Source organism: Centropristis striata, chromosome 23, assembly GCF_030273125.1.
Source record: "Centropristis striata isolate RG_2023a ecotype Rhode Island chromosome 23, C.striata_1.0, whole genome shotgun sequence".
In the NCBI taxonomy this organism is placed as follows: Eukaryota; Metazoa; Chordata; class Actinopteri; order Perciformes; family Serranidae; genus Centropristis; species Centropristis striata.
This window is the reverse complement of record NC_081539.1, coordinates 12592341-12613518: the sequence shown is the minus strand read 5'-3', so window position 1 is coordinate 12613518 and position 21178 is coordinate 12592341. Positions and strand designations below refer to the sequence as shown.

The 21178-nt window shown below is 38.1% G+C and overlaps 3 protein-coding genes across 6 annotated transcripts; all 3 read left to right on the top strand.

The window, feature by feature from the left end:
- The first annotated feature begins 5132 nt into the window (after positions 1-5132).
- On the top strand, positions 5133-9102 carry LOC131961751 (uncharacterized). Of its 2 annotated transcripts, XM_059326624.1 has the most exons (5): positions 5133-5499; positions 7048-7158; positions 7235-7336; positions 7850-8254; positions 8446-8570. In XM_059326624.1, exons 1-4 carry the CDS (start codon positions 5308-5310, stop codon positions 8231-8233), a joined length of 789 nt encoding a protein of 262 aa, XP_059182607.1. In that variant the 5' UTR covers positions 5133-5307; the 3' UTR covers positions 8234-8254; positions 8446-8570. The 2 variants fall into 2 exon arrangements, with proteins under 2 accessions (XP_059182607.1, XP_059182608.1); XM_059326625.1 differs by lacking the exon at positions 7850-8254 and having other exon boundaries at positions 5159-5499; positions 8446-9102.
- Positions 9103-10095: 993 nt separating this feature from the next.
- On the top strand, positions 10096-11009 carry LOC131961753 (B-type lectin plumieribetin-like). Its single transcript, XM_059326626.1, has 3 exons — positions 10096-10235; positions 10507-10600; positions 10708-11009. The coding sequence occupies exons 2-3, from the start codon at positions 10511-10513 to the stop codon at positions 10966-10968; spliced, it is 351 nt and encodes a 116-aa protein (XP_059182609.1). The 5' UTR covers positions 10096-10235; positions 10507-10510; the 3' UTR covers positions 10969-11009.
- A 4363-nt stretch (positions 11010-15372) lies between these two features.
- Positions 15373-20891, top strand: LOC131961754 (B-type lectin plumieribetin-like). Of its 3 annotated transcripts, none has more exons than XM_059326627.1 (4): positions 15373-15389; positions 15459-15548; positions 20353-20446; positions 20551-20891. In XM_059326627.1, the coding sequence occupies exons 3-4, from the start codon at positions 20357-20359 to the stop codon at positions 20806-20808; spliced, it is 348 nt and encodes a 115-aa protein (XP_059182610.1). In that variant the 5' UTR covers positions 15373-15389; positions 15459-15548; positions 20353-20356; the 3' UTR covers positions 20809-20891. The 3 variants fall into 3 exon arrangements, with proteins under 3 accessions (XP_059182610.1, XP_059182613.1, XP_059182611.1); XM_059326628.1 differs by lacking the exons at positions 15373-15389; positions 15459-15548 and adding exons at positions 17356-17482; positions 19756-19845; XM_059326630.1 differs by lacking the exon at positions 15459-15548 and having other exon boundaries at positions 15386-15436.
- Positions 20892-21178: the final 287 nt, after the last annotated feature.

The window sequence follows — 21178 nt, the reverse complement described above, 5'->3', positions numbered from 1 at the left end:
TTGTCTATTATTAAAGTGATATCAAAGGAAAAGATTCAGTGACATAAGTGCTTTATTTAATTTTTACTCATTTTATGGTAAATTCTGAACTATAACCTTTTTTGGTGTCCAAAAATCCCTCAAATTAAAAATAAATAAATAAACGGCCACATTTCACATGCACACGTAGACAAAATTGTTGGTACCCCTCGGTTAATAAAAGAAAAACTCACAATGGTCACAGAAATAACTTGATTTTGACAAAAGTAATAATAAATAAAAATTCTATGAAAATTAACCAATGAAAGTCAGACATTGCTTTTGAACCATGCTTCAACAGAATTATTTTGAAAAATAAACTCATGAAACAGGCTTGGACAAAAATGATGGTACCCTTAACTTAATATTTTGTTGCACAATCTTTTGAGGCAATCACTGCAATCAAATGATCCCTGTAACTGTCAATGAGACTTCTGCACCTCTCAGCAGGTATTTTGGCCCACTTATGAGCAAACTGCTCCAGTTGTCTCAGGTTTGAAGGGTGCCTTTTCCAGACGGCATGTTTCAGCTCCTTCCAAAGATGCTCAATAGGATTTAGGTCGGGGCTCATAGAAGGCCACTTTAGAATGGTCCAATGTTTTCCTCTTAGCCATTCTTGGGTGTTTTTAGCTGTGTTTTGGGTCATTATCCTGTTGCAAGACCCATGACCTGTGACTGAGACCAAGCTTTCTGACACTGGCCAGCACATTTCTCTCTAGAATCCCTTGATTGTCTTGAGATTTCCTTGTACCCTGTACAGATTCAAGACATCCTATGCCATATGCAGCAAAGCAGCCCCAGAACATAACAGAGCCTCCACTATGTTTCACAGTAGGGACAGTGTTCTTTTCTTAACATGCTTCATTTTTTCGTCTGTGAACATAGAGCGGATGTGCCTTGGCAAAAATTGCCATTTTTGTCTCATCTATCCATAGGACATTCTCCCAGAAGCTTTGTGGCTTGTCTACAAATTCCAGTCTGGTTTTTTTATGATTTGTTTTCAACAGTGGTGTCCTCCATGGTCGTCTCCCATCAAGTCCACTTTGGCTCAAACAACGACGGATGGTGCGATCTGACACTGATGTTCCTTGAGCTTGAAGTTCACCTTTAACCCCTTTATAAGTTGTTCTGGGCTCTTTTGTTACCATTCATATTATCCGTCTCTTTGATTTGTCATCAATTTTCCTCCTGCGGCCACGTCCAGGGAGGTTGGCTACAGTCCCATGGATCTTAAATTTCTGAATATTATGTGCAACTGTAGTCACATGAACATCAAGCTGCTTGGAGATGGTCTTATAGCCTTTACCTTTAACATGCTTGTCTATATATATTTTTTTAATCTCCTGAGACAACTCTTTCCTTCGCTTCCTCTGGTCCATGTTGAGTGTGGTACACACCATGTCACCAAACAGCACAGTGACTACCTGTAGCCCTATATATAGGCCCACTGACTGATTCCGAGATTGTAGAGACGTCTGATGCTAATAAGTGGACACACCTTGATTTAACATGTCCCTTTGGTCACATTATTTTCAGTCTTTTCTAGGGGTGCCATCATTTTTGTCCAAGATTGTTTCATGAATTTATTTTTAAAAATAATTCTGTTGAACCGCGGTTCAAAATCAATGTCGGATTTTCATTGGTTAATTTTCATAGAATTTTTATTTATTATTACTATTGTCAGATTCAAGTTATTTCTGTGACCATTGTTGACCACCATTTTCTTTCATTAACTAAGGGGTACCAACAATTTTGTCCACGTGTGTATTTGTGAGCACATATACCAACTTCTCAAATGGTTTTATTTGCGTTCCAAAAAGCTTAAATCATCAAATATATCACAAAAAAAGCCAAAAATGACAAAAGTTATTTTTTTATTCATCCCAGCTGTTGTTCTGTCCTGTTTTCAACGTACATGTAAGAAACACAAACAGACGAAACAAAAGCTAACAGCTGTACAGAAGTGCCTCAAACCTGCATTCTTTCTATTCGCCAGCAGGGGGCGACATCATGGGCTGCAAAAATATTGTATAGAAGTCTATGAGGAGGTGATCCTTCATCTTAGTTGATTTATTACCTCAGTAAATGGTTTCTTATGAGTTTATGGTCTCAATCGCTAGTTTCATGTCTTCTTCAATACAGTATGATGTTTATTTAGTAAATTATGTGTAAAATAGACCATAAAGAGGTATGCTTCCATGGTTTTGTCCAGTTTGGGTGTTGTCCATTCTTCATCTTAGAAGTTTGACTCTTTCACAGATTCATCGTGTTCTAGTTGTTTCATTCTAATTTGATTGATTGCAAATGAAATAGGGATTTAAACACTCTTTTATTTAAGACAATAGTGTGCTTCCAACTTTGTGGACACAGTTCGGGGAAGGACTTTTATTATTGCAATGTTAAAATTCCCCCTCATGCACAAAGTTACCAAATAAAAAGGAGGAAGAAGGTGTAATTTATTAATCCCTTGAGGGGAAATTCAGTTAGGCAATTGGTTGTACTAATTTGATTGGGAAGAACTTATATTTTTGGTAAATACTGAACTCTTTTACCTTTTCTGGTTTCTAAAAATCCTTAAAATCGTAGACTAAACCACGTTTGTAAGCAGATTTACCATCAAACTGTTTTAATCATTTCATTTGCATTCCAAAAATGTGTGTGCGATAAATGAATACAGATTTGTAAGTGAGGACAAGGCAAAGTTTCTTTAAATGGCACGTTTCGGTAACACGTTCTTCACATAAAACATTAAAAGCATCAAGACAAATTGCAAAATAAACACATAATCAAGAGGATAGAAAATAAAAATGAGTTAAAATAGAATAAGAGTGGTATAAAATGGAAGAAAAAAGCTCAGCGCTATGCAAGAATTAAATCATTAATTGATTCAAACAGAGTTGCTGTTTTCTGGGAGTTTGTTTCAGACACATAATGCATAAAAATGCATTGTTTTGACAATAAATGCATGTGTTTTTTAAATAGTTGAGGATGTTTTCTAAATTGCATTGAGCACACAAAGGTAAAACTGATGTTGTAATCTGCTGTGAATCCAGGAAGAGAAGTCATGCTCTGTGTCTCCAAGCTTCTTTTTTTTTTTTTTTTTCTCCAAAGAAAAAGTGGGCTGGATGTTCTTTCCTGTTCAGGAAAACAACACAGAGGGGCCGGGCCGTTGCTCTATCCCCCTCACTCCCATTGTATCTCACACACAGGGGAGAAAGATGGCTGCGTTGTTCCTGCTGCTCCTCAGCGTCGGAGCTTTGTGCTTCTCCTCTGATGCACAGGAGGCTTACAACAAACTTCCTGCAACCTACAGGAAAGGAGTGGACCTGGCCCTGGAGCAGCTCGCCGCTCATGCAGGAATCCAGCACCATTTTCTCTTCTTCAGAAGCATCACAAAGTCAGACATTGAGGTACAGTGTGTCTGTCTTGTTGCTCTTTATTGAGTGGTTTCCTGTGATTTACAGTCATGGAAAAAATTATTAGACCATTGTTTTCTCGAATGTCTTGTTCATTTTAAAGGCTGGTACAAGTAAAGGTACATTTGTTTGGACAAATATAATGATAACAACAAAAAAAGCTCATAAGAGTTTAATTTAAGAGCTGATATCTAGCCATTTTCCATGGTTTTCTTGATAAGGATTTTGGTTATTATCAAGAAAACCAAACAAATGTACCTTTAGTTGTACCAGGCATTAAAATGAACAAGAAATTGAAGAAAACAATGGTGGTCTAATACTTTTTCCATGACTGTACTGTGATTAAAACCCTCGAGGGAAGTCTTTATCATTAAAGAATGTGAGGATTTTATCAGAAAAAGCCCTGAAGGTGGTTTAGATTTGCTCACAGCTAATATTTTCCTTGTTTTCCCTCTTCAGCCTGGTTTTGATGTGACATACATCTACCACCACTTCTACCTTAAAGCCACCAAGTGTCAAAAAGGAACGGTCGACTCCTCGGCGTGTCAGTTCAGAAACGACAGGGTAAGTTTGGCCTGATTCACTGAACTCAGAAATGCGGTCCTCGAGGAGCGACTGCCTGCCCTAACTTGTCTGTGCTGTTTTTGTATGTGTGTGTTCATGCAGCCGCTGATCGACTGTGCCGTCTGTTACAAAACATTTCAAGGAGAAATTGAACAGGAGCCCAAACCGTACGTTCACTGTGTGCACAAACCGGCCCTGACAGAGGTTAGTGTGCTCACTGGAAGGCCACTTTGACTTTCACCAAAAAAAACCACACTGCAAAAACTGAAATTAACACCATGAGATTGTTTTTGACGTTTTTCCATTTTTTTCTCTGAATGGCAGGAGATGAAGACGACCAGAGTCGATCACTGCAACACTTTGGGCTACAGCAGTGGAGCCTTAACTCTTCTGGCTTCAACGGGAACAGAGTGACACTTTTTCAGGGTTTATTTGTGCTTTTTGATACTATTTTAGCATTATTTTTTTAAAACTAAAAGCAGATTGCTACATCGCTGTAAATGTGCACACAACCTCATCAGCATTAAGTCTGTATTAGTGTCCTTTTTATTTCATTTTAGCTGGGTTTTATGGTTTCCTTCTGTGCAAATACAATAGCATTTTGTTAGAGTTTTTGTAAAAAAAAAAAAAAAAAGTCAATAAAGTCTAATTTGTGACTATCTTTTTTTTCAGTGTGTAAACTCATGACAAACAGGCCGATTTGACTACTCGAGCACTATATTTTTATGTGTTGTATCAATACTTTTAGTTAGGTAAAGCTTAACTAATGTACTTCTTCCCACCAATACCACTGTCTTAATAGAGCCACAAGTTTCAAAGTAGTTTCAAGTGTATTCAAAGAAAACCTGACTTTTTTTTTAAGTGACCTACTTTCCCGTAAATGCAACAACAAGATGAAGCAGAGCAAAAGAGTTCATTCACCCACTGATCACCCCTGACTTTTATATTTGTCCTTGGTCCAAAGGCTTTTCATGGCATGTTGGGCTTGTTTCCAGGACTTGGATTACTAATCCAGCTCTCTTTTGTAATACTGTTTAAGGATATAAGAGTTCTGCCAAGTAGTTTCTTCTGTGAAAACTCCCCCTTTGAGAATGTGTTGTGATAAGACATGTTTTAATCTGAGTTCCCGTGGGTGTTTAGGGAACTTGGAGATAAAAAGTAAAGGTAATCGTCCCAGCGGGCCTGTTGATAGTCAGGTTGTTTAGTTATAACAGGACTTGTTTTGGATGTGAGTATTGATCCCACAGAGAGAGAGAGGAGGGAGTTCACCCTCTGAGCCGAGGTATTCTCCTCACACACTCGGAGGAAGATGGCTGCAGGGTTGCTGCTTCTCGTTTGTGCTGGAGCTGTTCTGTACTCTGCCGGGGCCCAGGACTCTTATGATGGGCTGCCTAATTATCAGAAAAAGGGAGTGGATCTGGCGTTAGAGCAGCTCAACACCCATGCAGGGGTACACCACCATTTCCGCTTCTTAAGAAGTCTGGAGAAGTCAAGTATTGAGGTAAACCTGAAGTTAAATTAGTTACCTCAGCCTAAAACATTGTATCTGTATGTATCTATTTTTATCAAGTTTGCTGTGTTGGTACACTTACAGCTAACAGCTTTAGTGAACATGAATAAGGAGTGATGACACAGCAGATTTTAAGCAAACGCTCTCTTGAAAGTCCTTAGGAGATAATAAAATATCAAATAAAAACCAAACAGAAAAACTTTTAATATTAATCTTAAAAAGTCAGAAAATGATTGAACTCCTGTTTCAGATTTCCTTTACTTCTTAGCCCTGCAGATTTTGGCACTCTCACTTTGCCTTCAGGGATCTCTGGTTCATACTTGTTTTCACATCTGCTTTACGTCAAGTGTTCTGTGAATCATTACATTTCGTTTTCAGCTGGGGATTGGTTGTGCCAAAAGATGAGGTGTGTCTTCACTGGAATGCTATGTATTTTAAACAAATGTTCTCCTGAATGAGAGAATGATAATATCTTGTTAAAACTAATGAATGCTGCAAAATCACATCATCTGCAAAGAGCAGAGACGTAACCCTGAGGTTCCCAAACTGAACTCCCTCCTCCCCCTGGCTGCACCTTGAGATCCTGTCCATGAGTGCAACCAACAGTTTTCTGTTTTCTAGCACCCTATATGGCGAATACTGCATCACATCTTGTTCATTTTAAACCACTCTAGAGGGCACTCTGGCACAAACTGGACCATTCATAAATACGTGAATGTATTGTTTGCTTGTACAGAGCGGCAGAGCGTACTGAGGAGACAGAGCAATGGATGCTTAAAATGTACTAGATTAAACCAGATTAAAATTTAAAACTAACCATTTGTTACTTCATATGGAAAGAGAAGGTTCAACACAACTCTTATTTTAAGTGTCAGATTGGATTTATGAATGCACCCTTTATCAGATTTTCTGCTTTTACAGCCAACCTAGACGACATTTAATCATGTTTTATCTACCATGGGGGGCATCCAAGACAACACTTTAACTTGCCTTTTTCCAAATATGGGTCATGTAGTTAAATGAAACGTTTATTCTGCTCAAAATGGGACCATAATTTCCAAAATGAACATCATGCTATATTATAGAAGACTTTATTGCCCGAGACTATAAACTCATTCTGTGATTGTTTACTGAGGTAATAAATCAAGTGAGAAGTAGGGTTATATTTCTATTGACTTGCATACAGACAGACTTGTTTTTTTCAACCAGTGGTCGACCCCTGCTGGCCACTAGAAAGAATGCAGGTTTAAGGCAATTCCACATTGGTTTCACTGTTCAGGCCCAATCACATAACTCTCACATCCTTTAGATTTTCTCCAGAAAACTCCTTTACATAGATATAAGTCCACGGACTGTTTTAGGCTAGAAAGGCAGGGGAGTTCTCATTTTTAAAGTTACATTGCATATATATGCAGTGCTTAACAAATGTATTAGACCACAGCTGTCCTGAATTAACTACCTTGGGGGCATTATCTGCTTTTTCCCTTCCAAATATGGGTCATGTAGTTAGTATATAAATGACTCTCCCCTCTCTCGCAGTCTGGATATGTTGTGCGGTATCTCTACCACCACTTTTACCTGAAACCCACCAGGTGCGCCAAAGGAACAACTGACTCAAACCCTCAGACATGCCCCTTCAGGAATGACAGAGTGAGTGAATCTCAAGAGGAGAAGCTTTCGTTTCAGATCGATGTACAGCATCTTCATGTTTTTAATGCCTCCACAGCCCCTGATGGACTGTGCAGCTTGCTACGAAACTACAGGAGACAAGATAGAATTGAATCCCACGCCGTACGTTCACTGCATCCAGAAACCAAGATTAACTCAGGTATTATTCCTCTCCTGTGTTCTTTAGCCTTTTCTTTACAAAATTATTTATTATCTCACCAAATGTCTGTGGCCATCTTGCCTTCATCAGGGTGGGACCTGAGGTTGTTTCCAGTATTTCAAATTAATTCAACCACAGACTTATCAAAATCAGTTTCATCAACCTCAAAGAGGAACTCCGCCAATTTCAAACAATCACAGTCTGTTTACAGGTTTCTGAGAGTATGATTGCATCTGTGGGAAAAAGTTATATAACGCCTTTTGTGGCTCCAGAGGGAGCTGCAGGGAGTTTGAGAAAACAAAGTTTAAAGGTTTTAACAAAGAAGAAGAATGCATGGAATAAAAAAAGACTATCTACCCCTTCTGCATCGATTTTTATCCTTCTCTTTCAAAATCTGAACAAGACACTGTTATAAGAGTGCAATGCTAAGTCAGCATTCATGATATTGTTGTGCTATTATTATTTCTTCTTCTTCTTCTTCTTCTTCTTATTATTATTATTTCTTCCGTACAGTGCTACTACTTCTGCATACGCCGTTCATTCACTGCATCCGGAACCGAGACTCATACTGGTATTATTATTGATATCCTGTGTTGTTATCCAAGCAGTTCATCTCTAAGCTTCTGCATTTGTGGCCATCTTGTCTTCATGAGAGCGGTAGCTGAGGTTGTTTCAAGTTTCCTGTACCAATGCAAATGTTTGTTTGACCCGTCCACCTCCCCTCTCTCTCTCTCTCTCTCTCTCTCTCTCTCTCTCTCTCGTCCTGTGTGGAGCTTCACAATACTTAGATTACATCATGAACTTGTCAAGAAAAAACAACTGAAGACCACGAAAGGCAGAGGACCGATTCCCTGCCGATACAGACACAGCTACACACTTCTAATGAGCCCTAAGTGAAGATTGAGATGAATTACTTTTGTATGTTTTGTTTTTAATGTAAATCCTGCATATTATACCTTTAATTTTGATGGACTTGCATTGATGCTCCCCCTTGTCTGTACCTTGCTGTGTGTGTTATTAAAGTTAATATCGGTGCAGTGTATGTGTTGCTTCCTGCACACAAATGATGCCTGAACAGACACTTAAATCTGTTTACTCTCCTGTTTCAGGAAATTAGGACAGCCAGGACGGATCATTGCAGAAAAATGGCTTCCAATGCTGGACCCTTCCTTCCACTGACTCCTTGCCGGGGCTGATGATAAAGGTGACCAAGCTGGGTTTTTTGGGGGGGCAATCGTCATTTTATTTTTTGCAAACAAGAGTGACAGAGAGAGCTGCTGCGGTGCTCTTCAGCTGGTTAGCTGGCAGCCGGTGCACAGAAAAGACATCATACTCTGTGAATTAAGGATTTATTTTGTCCAAACCAGCGTTGGTGGTTGATTAGAACAGCTAAAAGACTAAGAAAGACTCATTTGGTGATTTTATATTGGGGCATAGCGGTGCCTCATCAGCGACAGGATGGGTGTTTTACACAAAAACCCAGATGCCGTCATATACCATATACCCCAATGTAATGTATGTAATTGATGTGCCAATTCTCATGATCATTTCCTGCAGATTTCTCTTCCAGGCTTTACTTATAATATAAAAACACAAATGTTGCAAAAAACCTTCCACATTCAAAATGTATTTTTGTTATGTTTTCCATCAGTAATGCTGGTGATTTAACCTCACTTTAACCTCCTCTTTACAGTGATAAATGAGCTCCTTTTTTTCTCACAAAGTCACTGTGTTCCACATGATGAAATAAAAAAAACAAAAACAACAAAATGTCTTGCCATTTATCCGTGTTGTGTGAAGACTTGTTCAAAATTCTTTAGAGGTCATATGCCTTATCTTGGTTTGTGGTGGGAGTGGATCACTCAAACACACCTGCTTTTATTCAGACTTTGAGGAGATGTGACAGTACATGCAGTAAACAATTTTAATGCCACACATTAACCCCCCTCAGCGTGAAACTGATTACAGTCATTCCCGTTAAATTTGACATTTGAATTCTTAGGCCGAATGATCAAAAAACAAAGTGTTTGAGAAGAAGTTCTTTGTTATGTCAATAGAAGTGATTATTGGATTAGATTTGGTCAGAAGAATAATGTATCATTGGATTACAATTCATGTTGCATTAATATGTGCATCACTTCAAGGTTGCAGGTGGTAACCTGTAATAAATCGTGATAATCTATTAACACCTTTGCAATAGATGTTATTGCAGATATTGGATTAGGTCACATTGCACAGGTGAATATGTGTATTTACTGCATTTTGTCTTTATTGTACCAATAAAGCTGCCATGCATACTGTGCAGTGTGCATCTGTGATAGGAACTTGGATGCACGTACACACGTACGGAGGGTGGGAAGTAGGAATCAATCTTTTCTTTGTGATTAAAAAAAAAAGCTCTCTGTTACATTCTGTACTCACATCCCTCCCTTAAGGCCTGTTGTCTGATTGGATAAAATGTAAAAGGAAGATAAAAAAAAAAACACCTCCTGCTCAGATTTTTGTGGATCTTCTCACGCTACATCCTTCCTGATCTGTAATTAATGTCAGCTTCACATCAAGTTTAGACAAGTTCATCACCTGTCTGTTTTTTCAATATTGGTAGCTTATAAAAACATCAATCCCTGATTTGTATCTTAAAAAATACCCACCAAATGTACCATTCCTTTGCATACATGAATGAATGTCCATTTGTATGGGTGCCTCCCTTTACATATGATGCATTCAAGCTGCCAGGAACATTGTGTTCTCATGAAAAAGAGGGGCATGGCAACGCTCCCCTCTCAGTCCCCCCTTTTCTCTCCACCCCCTAGCTTACATATAAAAGAATGGAGTGAGTTGCATCTCTTCACTCCTTCCCCTCTGCTTGCTGTTTGACTTGGGTGGGATATTCAACCCTGTAAGTATTCTATTCTTTTATACTGTTATTATACATTTCTCTGCAAGAGTAGTTTAATGCATGATGGAGTTCTTGCATATATGCATGCATCACGTTTAACCTGTGCTGTTGAAACTTAAGTTTATAATTGGTGCATAAGACTTATTGACATAAAAACTAACATAAGGTAAAATTTATTTTTGAAAAATTACATTAAAAAAACACTGGTGTTGCACAAATGAATGCATTTTCAGTGTTTTAGATGGATAAAACACATTTTGATTTTTTGCAGAATCATGAGCAGGAACTACTTGTCCAAAAATGACGAGCTCCGCAGAGGAGACTTCCTGATGTCCAACAATGGGCAGTGGAAGGCTGTCTTCCAGGTAAAATAAAATATTTAAACTATTTGTGCATTTAAGATGTGCACCAAAGTGTGTAAAAAGTGTTTGCAAATGCTGATACAAGTCAGAGTCTCCTTTTCTGCCTGCAGGATGACGGTAACTTTGTCCTCTATGGCTGGGAGCCAGTGTGGAAGTCAAACACTGAAGGCACAGACGTTACCCGCCTTTGCATGCAGGCTGACTGCAACCTGGTCATGTACAACAAGTGCAGCGAAGCCAAGTGGCACACAAACTCCGCCAAAGGCGACTGCAACATGTGTCGTCTTCACCTGACGGATGACGGCAAACTGGTGTTGAACAGGGAATGTGACGTGATCTGGGACTCTACTAAGAACGAAGGCATGAAGTGATTCTTTGTCAAAGTCATGTTACAATCATTAAATAAAACACTTTTCCCAATTCACAAGTTTGGTGTTTTGTCTTTCTAGCGAGCTGTGATCAGTGTCACTGCATCTTAGCTCCTTGTGAATAAACAATTCTGATGTAAGTTAAACATATCAGGTTCAAGATCTGTATTTATTAACCCATAAGAACCCACAGTGACACGGGTGTCACAAACATTTTATATGTTCTAGTTTTAGTAATGTTCATGTATGTTTTCTCAAGTACATAAGTGTGTTTTTAAGTGTTCTACAGCTACAGTAGCCTGTTGAGAAGCCATCAAATGAGGCAGTGTTATTTATATTTATTTGTTATTTTTTTGTTACTTAAAACAAATCTAATAACTATTAATTTCACAAGTTTCATATATGTTGTGGAGATGCAAAGAAAAAGGCAAATTTGTGTTTTTGTAAGCAGAAAAGGTGTCTAGTTTTTTCATTCAAAAATAAGAAATATCATAAACATAGATTCCATAAACGCCCAATGTAACATTTATGTCACATTACAGATCTTTGACATTTAGGGGTAGTATTTTATTTTTTAAACATCATAAAGGTGTTCTATGTGGTCCACTTGGTCTGTTGTATATCCCCCATAAATTTCATTTAAGGATTACTGGGTCTGGGTTCTTATGGGTTAAATGCAAAACAATTACATGAAAGCAATTGATGACAATGAAATATCTTAAGTCTCAGGCTCCCTTCAACAACGACAATAATATACATATTTAAGAAAGGATAAGAAAAAAGATCACACAAATAAAAACAAAAAGACAATCTAAACATAAAGTATAAATTAAAATATATTAGAGAGCATAATGCATAATGAGAGTGAAATATAAAATATAAAATACATATGTATGTATGTATGTATGTATGTTGGTTTTGAAAAAGCTGACTCTTCAGAATGAAACAGATCACTTATGTATGTATGTATGTATATACAGTCATGGAAAAAAGTTATTAGACCACCCATACATTGATAATAACCAAAATCATTATCAAGAAAACCACGACCCCTGCTGGCCACTAGAAAGAATGCAGGTTCAAGGCACTTTCACATTCCTCCATCGTTCACATTAATCTGATAAAACGCTCTGATTTTTGTAACTTGGATCCTGTTGCACACATAGACTGTACATTTTTTATTTCGATAAAACTGTTTTGTTCATATTCTAGATGTAATTATTTGTCCCTGAAAATTATAAACGTAATTTATTAAATTATCAAAAAAAAAAAAATTAAGGTAAGTAAGGGGGCGGGCCTGGGCGGGCATGCCAATCACCATTGTACCGAATATGATTGGTTGAGCGACTTTCCTGATTAGACAGCAAGGTAAGGCAGCTCCACTAGGACAAACGGGACAAATCTCACAGCCCTGAATGCCTGAATAACATGGATTGTGATTTCACCACAAAAACCGCCCACTAAAAAAACCACACTCGCGTATACAGTAGTGTTCAAAATAACAGCAGTCCAATGTGACTAATAAAGTAATTTTGATCTGACTTGATTTGATTGATTAAAAAAATAGCAGTGTGGCATTCAATCAGTGAGGTCATCAATTTTGTGAAAAAACAGATGTGAATCAGGTGGCCTCTATTTAAGGATGAAGCCAGCACTTGTTGAACATGCATTTCTCTTTGAAAGCCTGAGGAAAATGGGTTGTTCTTTGATTAAAAAGTTGATTGGAGAGGGGAAAACTTATAAAGAGGTGCAAATAATTATATGCTGTTCAGCTAAAATGATCTCCAATGCTTTAAAATGAAGAGCAAAACCAGAAAGACGTGGCAGAAAACGGAAGACAACCATCAAAATGGATGGAAGAATAAGCAGAATGGCAAAGGCTCAGCCAATGATCAGCTTCAGGATGATCAGAGACAGTCTGGAGTTACCTGTAAGTGCTGTGACAGTTAGAGGACGTGTGTGTGAAGCTGATCTATTTACAAGAATCCCCCGCAAAGTCCCTCTGTTAAACAAAAGGCATGTGCTGAAGAGGTTGCAATGCTTATGCTGAAGAGGACATGCCCTTGAAATGGGTCTTTCAACAAGACAGTGACCCCAAACACACTGGAAAACCAGCAAAGTCTTGGTTCCAAACCAACAACATTGATGTTATGGAGTGGACCTTAATCCAATTGAGAACTTGTGGGGTGACATCATCAAAAATGCTGTTTCTGAAGCAAAACCAAGAAATGTAAATGAATTGTGGAATGTTGTTAGAGAATCTTGGAGTGGAATAACAGCTGAAAGGTGCCACAAGTTGGTTGACTCCATGCCACACAGATGTGAATCAGTTATAAAAAACTGTGCTCATACAACTAAATATTAGTTTAGTGATTCACAGGATTGCTTAATCATAGAAACAAAAAAGTTTGTACAAAATAGTTTTGAGTTTTTTAAGACAACGGCAGACACTGCTATTTTTTTTAACACACCCCTTTCAACTAATTGCCCAATTGCACAGCCTTAAGAGCTGCATATCACAAATGCTGGGTCTTGTTGGTTTTCTGAGAATCTACTGCACCTACTGGTACCTTGTTTGTCACATAGCAATAAAAAATATACTAAAAACCTGGATTAATCTGGTTAGTCACATTGGACAAACAAATGTATTAGACCACCGGTTTGTGCCACAGCTGTCCTAAATTAACAGCATTGGTAATTACCAAAATCATGTTTCTGTAATGGTTAATACAGCAGTATGTAGAAGCTCTTTAACCAAAATGATATTTATCAATGTTAAAACATAATTATTAATGTTATCCATGAATTTTCAAATTAACTTTTTTTTATTATTATTTTTTTTACAAAAAAACTGTCAAAAAAATATTAAATTGATTAAGATGTCAAATTATAGTTATTTACTTGCATTCCTGAACAGAAAAATTAGTTTTAATAAAAAGTACCAATATTGGAACATGAAAATACTTTATTTCAAATAAAAGGCCTGCATGAATAATCAGCAATATGCAGCAGAGTAGCCGAGTTACATTGCAATATACTGTAGTTTATTCTGTGACATTGTTTTGTATTTTACTCAGTAGCATTCAGAGTGACAGGTCTTAGACTCAGAGGTTCATGCTCTCAGTGTCAGCAGAGTCCAGCATTTCTTTATTCCAAATGCAAAACAAATTAATTTGTGTTATAAGAATTTTTCAGAGTGACCCTTCAATAAAGACAGTTGGATTCAAAGTATCAAAGTTTAAGTTGAATTTAATTAAAGTCTTGTACAAGAGGAGCGTTTAAATCATGCAACACAGCGAGTAAGGTTACAGAGAAAAAGATAATATGAATATAATCAATATGATAGTCAAAACTGTTGGCTTATATGCCTCCTATAGTGGGAGGTTTCCAATGCCTAGTTGACCTGTCTGACACAGATGCTGTTATTCTCAGTTCCCCATAGTCAAAGGTACGGTCAACAGAAATACGTCTGACCCGTGTCTGACTCCCCCAGTCATGTGTACTTCCCTTTATCTTAACATATAGTTTTTTTGTTTTTTTAAAGATATTTTTTTGGCCATTTTCAAGGCTTTATTGATAGTGAGAAACAGAGTGAAAGGGGGAGACAGAGGGGAAGACATGCTGGAAAGGGCTCCGAGTCGGATTCGAACCCGGGCCGCCCGATCACGAGGACGGTGCCTCTATGGTACGCGCTCTACCAGGTGTGCCACCGGGGCGCCCGATCTTAACATATAGTTAACCTTATCTAGCCTGCCAGCCTTTTGCAGAAGCACTGGTCTGATGTAACTCAAAGCCAGTGCCTCTACATACAGCAGACAGGATCACATTTGCTTAGTATGATTAAAACGTTGGAAAAACCCCAGATTAATACAAATTTTTCTAACATTTTGCATACAGTGCAAAAGCTCATTCCTGTGCATCACTTCTCTTGAGTGACTCTTCTGATGACCGAGGGTTCCTGGAGCACTTTCTTGTGCACGTTTCCAGTCTTGTTAGCTACTTAAGGTGTCAATCACTGATCAGTATCTTGAAGTTTTTTTTGTTTTGTTTTTTAGTTCAAGCAGTTCCAGCAGACAACAACCATGTCAGCATGTATCTCCAAAACCTCATCAGCCTCTGTATGCTGCTTGTTTTCACTGCAACTATTAATGCAAAGTCCTTGCAAACAACATAAAAAAAACACAAGATGACGCCATGTCATACAGCAGAGACGTGGCAATGCAGCTGAAACAATAATGTCTTGATTACCAATTATTGTGTTTGTCCAATCGGGAGCCTTGTTACATTTGAAAATGTTTTTAAAATTTGTTTGCAACCAGGCATTCTTGATTGGCCCCAGATGAAGACACATGAAGAAATGTTTTGGCTTTTGAAACGCTGCTGGAACAGATGGGAAAAGAGATCGATGGAAGGAACAAGTCTGTGTGAGGTCAAGCTGATTGCCAGGCCATTACATAAAACTGTTCTGATGGTGCGTTTAATGACATCAATAGATTTGACTGTGCAAAAGCCTCAGATTGGGTAAATACCAACTACAAAACCATCAAGAGATGACTGTTAAAATCAACACAATCATCATAAAGGTAAAAAAAAAAAAAATTCTGATCCTTGTGTCTTTCGGCTGATGCCATACAGCTCCTTCTCTTTCACTTCATTTTCATTAATTTCAAAAGGTTTTATTCACATGAAAGTTTCAAGAAAAATGTTGGTAAAGCATCAAAATACAGGTTAATAGGTTATTAAGGGACAAGCCGACTCCTTACAGTGTTTTTACATCTGCCTGAACACTGGACAAAACATTTTTTGAGCGACTTAATTGTTTAAGACACACTGACTGAAAGGGTCAAAGTTCAAAGACAAAAACACACAGTGCACTGTGGTAGCGACCTGTCAATCACATGGTTGCCACACTCTAAAGCATACCATGCTTCATTGTCTACTTTACTCTAAATAGGACCATATTTTACAAAATGAACATCATACTGTATTGAAGAAGGCTTCAAACTAACATTTGAGAACATAAACCAATTATGAGAATGTTTAGTGTGGTATTACCACCCCCTGCTGGCCATTAGAAAGAATGCACTTACACTTTAGCTTCACTGCTCAGACACAGAGGTTTCTGCATGATCAGAAAAATAGTAAAGCACATTATTATTTATTGATTAAGATGTCAAATTAGTTATTTACTTGCATTCCTCAAAAGGAAAATTAGTTTTTGTGGTTGCATCTTCTGCTTCATTAATTCCTGACCTCTCAGAGAAACCAGCTCAAATCTCGGTATAAAAAGGTGAATTCTGTTAGTTTTTTTCCCCAAATAAACAAACTATAACATTTTAGTTTTAAACAAGCTTTTGAAAGATTTCTAAAATATTTATGTTTCCTTGTTGTTATGTCGGGCGGTCTAAAGAATTTGTTAAGCACTGTATGTGGGTCATATAAAGATTATTTAAGGTACATTTTTGTAAGACCTGGTGTGCTAACAACGTTGGGAAGATCTCAACTCACTTGACAGTTTAACCAGCCCAAAGACTATATTTAGTAAGATATGGAAAATGTCACATTTGTTCTGATTGTTCTAAAAAGTCTCAATTTGATACAGACATTTTGGAAAGTATCTAACAGTACAAGTTTGGAAAAATATGTGAGAATGTGGTTTTGCCTGTTTGAGAGAGCTAAGCCTACTGAGGGAAGCTGGCAAATGCGGTGATGCATTCACTTAAAATATGTATTTTATACAGTAAGAAATATTTTATTCAATGGCTTTGTATTGAAATTATAATAATTTAAACTCATTCTCATCTGAAGACATTGTATATGAAATATACTTTCAACATAAAAATTATTTCTTTGACACATGCACTTACTGAAAGAAAATGTTAAATAAATATAACTGCAGAGGAAACAAAAGGATTAACACACTGTTGCCCTGCCTCATACTATCTTCCCTGATTTTCAGGATTACTATCTGTCAGCACGGTGCTGCTGCTGCAGTACTTGTTACAGATTTTTGGTGGCCCGTTCGGGGATGGCAACAGATGCACAGGCTACAAGCACAACCAGATTCAACTGACTGAAGCTGATACATCTTCAGTCCATGCAACTGGAGGAAGATCGAGTGTGACAACCACACCACTGATGTTCCCCCTTATCCACTGATCGTGAAGAGACTACCCAATTCATCCAGCCTGTAACCTCAATGGACAGACCCTGTCTTCACCACGCTGAGCACCTGTGAGGAAGGGAAAGTCGAGACTGTGCTAGACGCGCTGAACAACTCAGAGGGCCGAGGTTGAGGGAGATACCCGGAAGAGGATCAGCTGTGAGGAAGAGGGGAAAGCAGTCCGGGGGACAGCCAGAGAAGAAGCATGGTGTGGAGCATCTGAAGAGTCTACTCACTGACAGCTGATGAACTTTTCCAACTGGCCTTGCATGTTGGTTGAAGATGAAGAGGGTTGTTTCGAGTACATTCTGTCTTTCATGAACAGTGAGACTTTGGTAGAATCTGAGGATTCAGGTATGGCAGTATTGTTAAAGCCTAATGACACTATGGATGATGTGATACAGAGTGGCATTGCTCAAACCAAAGCAGGTGCTGAAGGTGTTGTGCATGATATGTTATCAAACCCTGAACTGAATGACAGTGAGAGCAGGTCAGTCAAATGCAAATACTAATAACATGGCAGTGAGCGCCCCTGATACTAACACAACCCACACCACTGCAGTTAGCCTAGCTAACGCTTCACCAGTAACTAATCCAATCTCCCCCACAACAGCTACTGATGTCAAAACGCCACAGAAAATTGACACAGAGCCACAGAGAATGCTTTCCAACTATGCTGAGCTAAGCAACAAAGTTCTACAGTACATCAACAACCCCACCCCACCACCCACACTGACACCTTTACCACCACAACTTAAACCACAACCGAACAACACTCACAGTAACAGCATTACTGAACAACAGTCACATGGTACACATGAACAGATGGTCCCCCTCCGAGATCTTTCACTACTCTGACAGGAGTTCAAGATTCAAGGCGGACAAATCAGGGATCAGATCTCAGACATAAGCTACGACAACAAATGCGGACAAATTGATGAAGGCGTTAAGGGAGGATTCAGTGAGGCTGAGATACTGAGAGATGTTCTCAAAGTCATCAAATTAGGAAACTTTAAGGACATGTTAATGCACAAGGACAATTTAACCTTAGATGAGCCTAAAGGCTTCCTGTAGTCTTATTTGGTTGGGTGGAGTATCACAGACCCTTATAAGAGCTCATGTGCACTCAACAAAATGACAGCCAAACACCACAGCAGTTCTTGTACTGTGTTATATGCCCGAAACAAAAAATCCTGTTTGCTTCTAAATATGCTGAATCAGAAGTGAAATACAACACAAACACAGTCCAAGACATTTTCCTGCACACGATAAACCAGGGCCTCAGTCACAAACATGATGAGATGCATCGAGAACTGAAACCACTGCCCTCAGACAGCAATGTGTCTGATGAGACAAACCTAAAACAAATGATGAAGATAACACAGAAAACACTGCCTCATACTTTCTTTCCTGATTTTCAGGTTGGTGATGTGCAAAACAACACTAAAACAAGATAAAACCATGTTATGATTCTAGCTAACTATTTTGGCCAAGTAGTTTGTGTTAAGAATGTGGTTTTGCCTTTGTTTGAGATCCAGATAGGGGAGAGCTAAGCATACTGAGGGAAGCTGGCAAATGCGGTGATGCATTCACTACTTCTGCCTGAAATGTTGATTTGTATGAGCCTTTATGTAAGGGTTAGTGCTGCTCACACATTTTGCCCTACCATGTTAAGCTAATGTTAAACATTTTGAACCTCATGAATTCATGTTAAGATAGTTAATGGTTTTGCCATGGCCATTAGATATTTAAAGTTAACTTAGTGTAAAGCTGTTTATACTAGAGCATTCTATACAGTGAAGTGTTAAGTTAGTGCTGCTAAGTTTACAGATTATGATTTCTGCTCATTGAATAAGACAGATGTTACATACTGATGTTAAAAGTTTCTAAATGTGTCCACAACAGCTATTTGGGTAATTATACCATGACAAATGTACTTACTGCATATTGAGTACTAGTTTAAAATTCAGAGTCAAAAGAATTGTTGTATTGAAATTATAATAATTTAAACTCATTCTCATCTTGAGACATTGTATATGAAATATACATTGAACATAAAAATGATTTCTTTGTCACATGCACTTACTGAAAGAAAATGTTAAATAAATATAACTGCAGAGGAAACAAAAGGATTAACACACTGTTGCCCTGCCTCATACTATCTTCTCTGATTTTCAGGATTACTATCTGTCAGCACGGTGCTGCCGCTGCAGTAGCTGTTACACATGTCTTTGACTTTTTTATTTATTTTTCTTTTAGTTCTTATGAGTTCGTAGACACAAATACTTTTTGCTTTGTAGTTTCTGAGATGCAGCAATTTTTTTTTTATTATATATCTGGGCACATGGGACTTCATTGCTTAAATATAAAGTATATAGTATAAGAAACTTTTCAGCCAAATGGTTTTATTAATCCTTAGACGACCACAGATGGGTTAATTGGAATATAGTTACTTTAACACGTCTTGACAGTGTCCATCAGAATGTTTTTCCTTGTAAAGATAGAGTTTATGTTGGTAAATGCTGGAAATGAATTGCATAATTATTGAAAAATGAAACTCAGGACTGCTTATGAAATATATGTGTATATATATATCTGACTGTATGCCACTCCCCCTCCACCTCCAGCTCAGATGATATAAAGATGCAGTGACCAGCTGTGAATTTCACCTCCTTCACTTCTGCTCACTGACTGACTGCTGTTGGACACTTAAAGCTGTAAGTACTCTGATGCATATATTATTGAGCACGAGTTGCAGGATGCTGTTCGATCACTTTATTATAACTGTGGTTATAAACTAAGATGGATCATTATGAAAAAAATTACTTTCAATGTAAGAGGCAAAAGAAGAGCTACTATTCAGTTATAAATTACTACAAATAAATGCCAAAACATGGTGTTGATTTTAGCCAGATGCTGTTGTAGATTAATTTGAAGATGTTTTAAAATATTGACAAAAACACAGAATTTGACCAACAATCACAGTGTCTCTGTACCTGGAAGCTGCTTGATTAAGATAAGAAGCAGCTCTGATTTAGGAAATCCCACTGCATTATTTGGGAACAATAACAGGAAATCATGAGAACTTAGGTATAACGTATCTGTTTTTTGATATGTGTCATTAAATCCCACACAGGGCTGTCTTTCTAAGAAACTCTTGTCGTCTATTAAGATTTTCCACAACAATGCAACATCACAGATTTAATTGTTTCTGTTTGTTTCAGAATCATGAGTACCAACTTCCTGTCCAGAAATTGTGAGCTCCACCCGGGAGACTACCTGATGTCCAACAACAGAGAGTGGAAAGCTGTCTTCCAGGTGAGTCACTCACTCTTTAATTAAATTCTAACTAAACTGTTCACTCTATATTTTGGCTTGGTATTGTTTAGTTAACAGTGAAATGTGTCTTTTTCTGCCTGCAGACTGATGGCAACTTTGTCATCTATGGCTGGAAGCCTGTTTGGGCTTCAGACACTTATGGATCAGGCGGTTTCCGTCTGTGCATGCAGAATGACTGCAACCTGGTCATGTACAACAAGGATAACATTCCCAAGTGGCAGTCTGACTCTTCCAGTGGTGACCACATGTGTCGTCTTGAGCTGACCAATGACGGCAAACTGCTGGTGTTCAAGGATGCTCAAGAAATCTGGAACTCTTCAACCTCCAAAGGCAAGAAGTGAAAGTCATCTTTGGATGCCAGCAGGTTACAGTAAACTGATGCTATAATCTGAAAGCAAATAAAAGCACAACTTCTTACAATGAATGTAAGTGTTTCTGTTCTTTACTGTAGTATCTGTTTGAATAGGGTTTGTTTGGGTTTGTATCCAGAAAAAGGTAAAGTAGAAAAATAGGGTACTTCACTCAAACAAAACTATCATGCTGGGCTTACACCAAAATATTTTCACAGTCTAAGACTAAAAACTGAAAGTCTTTAGTAAAGGAGTTTTACTGGAGTCACGGCGCGCTCCCGTCATCTCAATCGTTAAGTTTAAGGTAGTAATCTGCACTGTTTCGTGTCCGTCTTTCCCTAGTCTTGGGTCTGCTAGTCGC

Coding starts and splice junctions, on each gene's coding strand:
- LOC131961751 (XM_059326624.1), top strand. CDS start 5,308: ATGGCTGCAGGGTTGCTGCTTCTCGTTTGTGCTGGAGCTGTTCTGTAC. Junction 5,500..7,047: donor TGGAGAAGTCAAGTATTGAG/GTAAACCTGAAG, acceptor CCTCTCTCGCAG/TCTGGATATGTTGTGCGGTA. Junction 7,159..7,234: donor GCCCCTTCAGGAATGACAGA/GTGAGTGAATCT, acceptor ATGCCTCCACAG/CCCCTGATGGACTGTGCAGC.
- LOC131961753 (XM_059326626.1), top strand. CDS start 10,511: ATGAGCAGGAACTACTTGTCCAAAAATGACGAGCTCCGCAGAGGAGAC. Junction 10,601..10,707: donor AGTGGAAGGCTGTCTTCCAG/GTAAAATAAAAT, acceptor TTCTGCCTGCAG/GATGACGGTAACTTTGTCCT.
- LOC131961754 (XM_059326627.1), top strand. CDS start 20,357: ATGAGTACCAACTTCCTGTCCAGAAATTGTGAGCTCCACCCGGGAGAC. Junction 20,447..20,550: donor AGTGGAAAGCTGTCTTCCAG/GTGAGTCACTCA, acceptor TTCTGCCTGCAG/ACTGATGGCAACTTTGTCAT.